This window comes from Notothenia rossii (genome assembly GCF_949606895.1).
Source record: "Notothenia rossii genome assembly, chromosome: 7".
Lineage (NCBI taxonomy): Eukaryota > Metazoa > Chordata > Actinopteri > Perciformes > Nototheniidae > Notothenia > Notothenia rossii.
In genome coordinates, this window is record NC_136905.1 from 24,363,312 (window position 1) to 24,369,311 (window position 6,000).

A 6,000-nucleotide genomic window follows, 5' to 3' on the forward strand; every position below is an offset into this window, starting at 1 on the left:
TTCTAGATTTGTAAACAAATCCAGAACCTTTGAAATACGTTACCACTTCACAGCACGGTGCGCTGAGTTCTTGTAGTCGAAAAAAGCCCAAGAATAATATAAACTGTACCCTGTGTCCTTTTGTGTCCTTCTGTAGTCCATTTACTGTTGTTTGTCTTGTCTTACCCCGGCTGATATATCACAAAATCCACTGTTTAAATTGTTCCCTATATTGCCCCTATGCCCCTGTAAGGTGTCCTTGGGTGTTATGAAAGGCGGCCCCCCAAAATAAATGTATTATTATTAAGAAGAACAACTTGGTGTGGTGTGGAGGGGATGTAGGAAGCAGGGGCAGGTGGGGAGAGATGGGGCTTCAAGGTTCAAGGTTATTTTGTTTTAAATGTGTCTTGGAGATAAGGACCAGCTGCACACAATAAAATACAGTGTAACACAAAACCAATAAGACACACGGTGACACATGGCACACCAACAATCAATCATCGTCCAGCCTCAGCTTTGGTATTCTTTCACAACCATTTTATGGGTTTATTAGACAGACTGAGCAAACATAAACATATATTGGGAACATAGTACAAGGCAAAGGAGGTAGAGAGATACAAAGTTTCATATGCTGAAGCAACAGAAAAGAAAAAACACCAAACGGACCCAAGAGATACCCGACATTTTAGTGTAAAAAGAAAAGGTCTGGTTCAACCTCCGTTGACTGTCCAGCTGCAGGTGGAGAGGATGGGTGGGGTTATCCATGATGGACAACAGCTTGTTCCGTGTCCTCCTCTCCACCACAGCTTCAAAGGGGTCCAGCTTGATGCCGATGACAGACCCAGCTTTCCTGATCAGTTTATTGATCCTGCTTGTGTCACCGGCTCTGATGCTGCCCCCCCAGCAGACCGCAGCAAAGAAGAGTGCACTAGCCACAACAGACTGGTAGAAGATCTCCAGCATCTTGCTGCACACGTGGAAGGATCTCAGCTTCCTCAGAAAATAGAGTCTGCTCATCCCCTTCTTGTGCACAGCGTCAGTGTTGATCCTCCAGTTCAGCTCATTGTCTAAGTGCACTCCCAGGTATTTGTAGTCCTCCACAACAGCCACATCTTCTCCCAGAATGCACAGGGGTAGAGGAGACGTCCTCACCCTCCTGAAATCAATGACCATCTCTCTGTTCTTTTCCACATTCAGAATACTCACAACATTAGGCTGAGGGTCATCTTCCGCTTTTCTTGAAGTGGTTGTGCTTCTTGTTGCTTCCGGCTAAAATAAACATAATTAAAGACATTTTGAGTGTTTAAAATGTGCTGTAATAAACAACACATTATTTATTCCTAAACTTGCAGAAAGAAAAACTAAAGTGTGACATTTAATCACATATTTGTAAATAAATCTTATACACCTTGAATTCTTGTTGGCCAATGATACACATACCCTTTGAAGATGAGCTGGGAAATTGAATACTGTTGGCACAACACCATCTTTAAGCCGGACAGTCTGCCCCATCCTGTCAAATTCCTCACAACTGAAGTGATCACTGCAGAGCAGTGTCCTGCCACAGGGAACAAAACCGTCCCTTCTTAGGGCAACTTCCTACTGCCTCCTCCTCTCTCCGGTTTCGGGAAACCTTAAAAACATGAGAAAGGTAGCCAGATATATAAATTATTGTCAACATTGTCCTCCCTTCTTTCCTTTAACAGTAAGGGTAAGGACAAAAATACACACCTAAATTATCATATTTTTGGGGTAATTGTATGTATGTATGTATGTATGTATGTATGTATGTATGTATGTATGTATGTATGTATGTATGTATGTACAACCAACAACCACACTAAGAGTTATAAAAAAGGTGTCCAAAAGAAACATTAAATAATTGTGTAAAGAAATGGTAGCAACATATTCTAAAGAGGCTGGGTCAACATCAATCTTGCAATACTATTATCTCACATAGCCCCACTGATCCTGTGTAGTAGGACTTGTAATGTACATACATCCACTAAGTAATTAACGATTATCCTAATTATAGTCATAATATTGTCATATCTTACACGTAAAAGGTGATTCCACTGGTTCTTGTTTGCAGACTGCGGCGATTAGAGCATTCGTAGGCTGCACAAAAGTCCGGCATAGTCAGTTACTTCTGAAAACACAAAGCCAGCAATTTCCTGGATCATAATGTGTCTAAAAAGTAAGATGTTTTTAACAAGCCAAACCACTTGGAAGAAATCATGTGTAACTTAAGTTATGTTGAAAAGAAAGAGCAGTTATGCCTCTCCCACTGGTGTAAAGTTGCTGGGTCAACTTTGTAATAATAGGTCTCACTCACAGCCTCTTGTTATTAGCCAGCTAATAAATACAACCACATACAAAAAGAAAAGCTGTAATTTCCAATCATCCTGTATCATAGCCATGCTAATAATGTTTATAATAAACCAAACCGTTTGTAAATCAGTCAAGATTTCAGCGATGTAAGAGTATTTTAGTGCAGATCACTCACCTTACAAGAGCTACCATAGCGCGTACCAGAATAGCTGTTGACTGGCTGGATGGCGGCCGGTGAGCTACGCTGGAAAAATCTCCCATGAGCCATCTAGTGTTTATATTTGGTTGTAACCAACTAGCTGTGTCGGACATTATCACAATATATATTTAAGTTAATTGACTTGGATTTTAAAGGTCTTTCGCTGTAATTACTATAGCTTTGTCAACATGCTTTGGTGAAGGCCTATTCTTTCAATATGATGGATTTGAATAGTTGGATATTATTAGACGTCTAAAAAATATTTCTTTACTCATATATTTTCTTGCAATTATATATTTTTTAAATGAGTATTAACAGTATTTGTTATGTATTTGACAGTGATATATAGCCATAACAAAAGTATTTTTTTAGTAAAATTACAGAAAATGCAGCTAATTTTGCCAACAGAAAATCATTTATTTTTACAGTTAGTTTTGTTAAATTTGCATTTAAAAACTGTTAAAAAACCGATAATGTATTCAATTTCTACAGTTTTTTTTGTTAAAATACATCACACATATCAATAAACCGTTTATTCTTGTAATTGTAATATAACTTCCTGTAATTATGAAATACAATAAAAAACTTAATTCTTTGGGGGGAAAACTGTACACACACACACACACACACACACACACACACACACACACACACACACACACACACACACACACACACACACACACACACACACACACACACACACACACACAGTTTACAAGAATATTTACATTAATTTATCTGTGGGTGTGGGATGCCTCGAAGGTCATGGATCGTCATGTGTTTAAACTGACAGGGTTTTTGCATACACAGTGTGTGGCAGACCAACGTATAGAGTTGATGGGCGAGGTAGAAGGGGGTTTGAGGGCCATTAAAATGATATGCTGAAAATGGAGATGAAATGATGGAGAAGAGACCGATAGATGAGACGTTGGTGTGCTGGGACGAAGTGTGTGCCTGAATGGCTAAAATGGATTGATTTTGATCCACATTTCTGCTGCTCTAAAAGCTAGTGTGATTAAGATTTGTTAGTCAGCTTTTATTCTAAAAGGCAGATGTGTGTAGCTTTGGGTTTTTACACAAGACAATTTAATGAGTATACAGAAGGATAAGGCTTCAGCACCTCTTTCATGAGTCTCAACCCTCACTTATGTATTTAAATATGTTTAAGGTTTATATACTTATACCAAGTTGTCCACTATTTCAAACCAGCTCATTTTTTATCTAGTAAGTTTTAGGACGCCTGTGCTCTTCAACAGATCTTTTTTTAAGTATGTCAGTCTCCGTGCTTCTGGACCTCCCATGGCTGCCCTTGCCTTTATTTGCATTCATTTTCATGATTGCTCCATGCCTGTCTCTCTCTCCACGCCTCGCCCTCCTATTACCTGCCTGTCCACTCGGCTTTGCATCAGTCTACAGACAGATTTCACCATATTCTCTTCCTTTTCAAAACCACAGGCATGGTTGAGGGGAGCTGTAGTCGAAACCGTTCAAGTGTGCACGTTCACTTTTTTTAGGGGCTTGTCATTTCACAATTCTACCTTTTCCAACGCTGCTGTCGGATAGGAGGGGATTAATAGGCATCACCTCAGTGCTCTTCAGACCCTGATTTTTTTTAACTTTGAAAATATTAATATAAATTCATTTTTCTGCTGAATTTATGTATTTTAAAACATTTTTCCTGACCGAGAGCATATCAATGATATTCAACAATCAATGCAAGGAAAGTTGTTTTCTAAGATATTCAGAGGTGAGAGGCACATACAAGTATTTGCTTTACATCTTCACTAACTTCTCCAAAAAAAACCTGACATTTAATAAAACAATACATTTTTTAATATCTATGTCATTCATAGAATTGGACATTGAAGCTATTTTTGTAAGAAAATGAACTGTGGTTAATAGAAGTTTAAACAAGAAATAAAGACACACTTCACAAGCCTCATCATGGAATTTAAAATCAATACAAATCCTATACTGTACATGTTTGCAATTTCCCAGAATTCTTCGAACCATAGATACTATTTATGTTAATACAAACATAGGCTTCGTATTCAGTGTTGTGTGAAAATGAGTTTTAAACAAGATTACAAGTCTAAAGTCATGCTGGTGGTTTCAAGGCACAGCAGGTGGACTAAAATCTAATGAAAGGACAGTTGTCCTACTTTTCCAGTGTAGTAATACAAGGTTGCATTGGTTTGGAGCCACTGGATCACATGATATTGAAGCTATTAAACATACACAAAATATTTATTTGAAACTAGAATAAAAAACAGCTACATTTTATTCGTACAAAATGGTGTTACTTTTCAGGCATAGTTGTAAATGCTGTATTGATTTGGAGTCATAGGTCCAATGATAAATAGGATATATGGAAAGGGAATGGAACTTTTCTATAAGGAAATATTACATTTTCAACGCAATATTCATAACAAATGGAAAAAGCTCTAAAGTAAAAAAAGAGGTGTGTCATACTTGTTCAGTGTGTTATACAATACTGCATTAGTTTTCGATTGAGTCATTTTATATGGAAGGTATTAACAAAAAATAATAATATGAATTAAAATGTATGAATTGTCATCAAAATGTTCATATAACACAGAAAAGCATCCAAATCCATCAAAAGATAGTCATGCTAATAAAGGTATAATACTACAGCTTTTGGTTAATTGATTGAAGCAACCTCAACAAAACATGGACACGTGCACTTAAATTCTCCTGAAGAAAGTTTATATTCAGAATGAATGCTTGTGTGCACAACCACATATAAGAAAACAGTGTTTTGTGACCTTGTTGTACTTTCAGCCATACAGACTTCTGATTTCAGCCTGTCTGGGAATGCAGACCAGGCAGAAAGAAATGGTATAATGAACATAGTACATACCAGGTTAGTGGCTAATTTACTGTTTACAGAAGGATTGAAAACACATTAATACATACTTTATTTAAGATCTATTGGCAACAATGTCATCAATTACACAAATTGTCCCCACCAGATATAAGCTCTAATTGTACAGAAGTACAGTGACACACACGTGCCTCTTTACATTTTTGATGAACATCATGCCACTCTCATGTCAGGAAAGTTAGCAAGGCCTGGCCGTATAGTGAAGTGCCTTTGGTGTAAAAAATAAAACCAATGTCATTATAATATTCATGAGCTTCAACATCCCCCTCCCCCTTTCCCGCTTTCCTTTCTTTCCTTTCCTCATTCACTTTCCTCATTACTCCCCCTCTGTTCTCTTCTGAATGCCAGAGGTGACAGACAGAGACTTTCTTGTCTCTTCTCCACAGCTCTTAAATACAGAAAAGGTTAATTCCTTCAGTTTGTACGGACCTAATTTCATCCGCCAGGGTTATATCCCTGCCCCTGTCCTTTAAAGAAAATGTTTAAATGTTTAAAAACCTTCCCGTCCTAACCAATTTAACTCCGGCTGATCATTCTACAAAAGCACATGGCGCAATGAAAAATGCATCGCAGCCAATCTTGG

At 37.8% G+C, this 6,000-nt stretch overlaps 1 protein-coding gene across 1 annotated transcript; it reads right to left on the reverse strand.

The window, feature by feature from the left end:
* Nucleotides 1-600: 600 nt before the first annotated feature.
* On the reverse strand, nt 601-2,113 carry LOC307045969 (uncharacterized protein). The gene is made up of 3 exons (XM_079692050.1): nt 2,037-2,113; nt 1,420-1,612; nt 601-1,248 (listed from the first exon to the last, which is right to left on the reverse strand). Exons 2-3 carry the CDS (start codon nt 1,489-1,491, stop codon nt 604-606), a joined length of 717 nt encoding a protein of 238 aa, XP_079548176.1. The 5' UTR covers nt 1,492-1,612; nt 2,037-2,113; the 3' UTR covers nt 601-603.
* Between the last annotated feature and the right edge of the window lie 3,887 nt (nt 2,114-6,000).

Coding starts and splice junctions, on each gene's coding strand:
- LOC307045969 (XM_079692050.1), bottom strand. CDS start 1,491: ATGGGGCAGACTGTCCGGCTTAAAGATGGTGTTGTGCCAACAGTATTC. Junction 1,249..1,419: donor TCCCAGCTCATCTTCAAAGG/GTATGTGTATCA, acceptor TGTTTATTTTAG/CCGGAAGCAACAAGAAGCAC.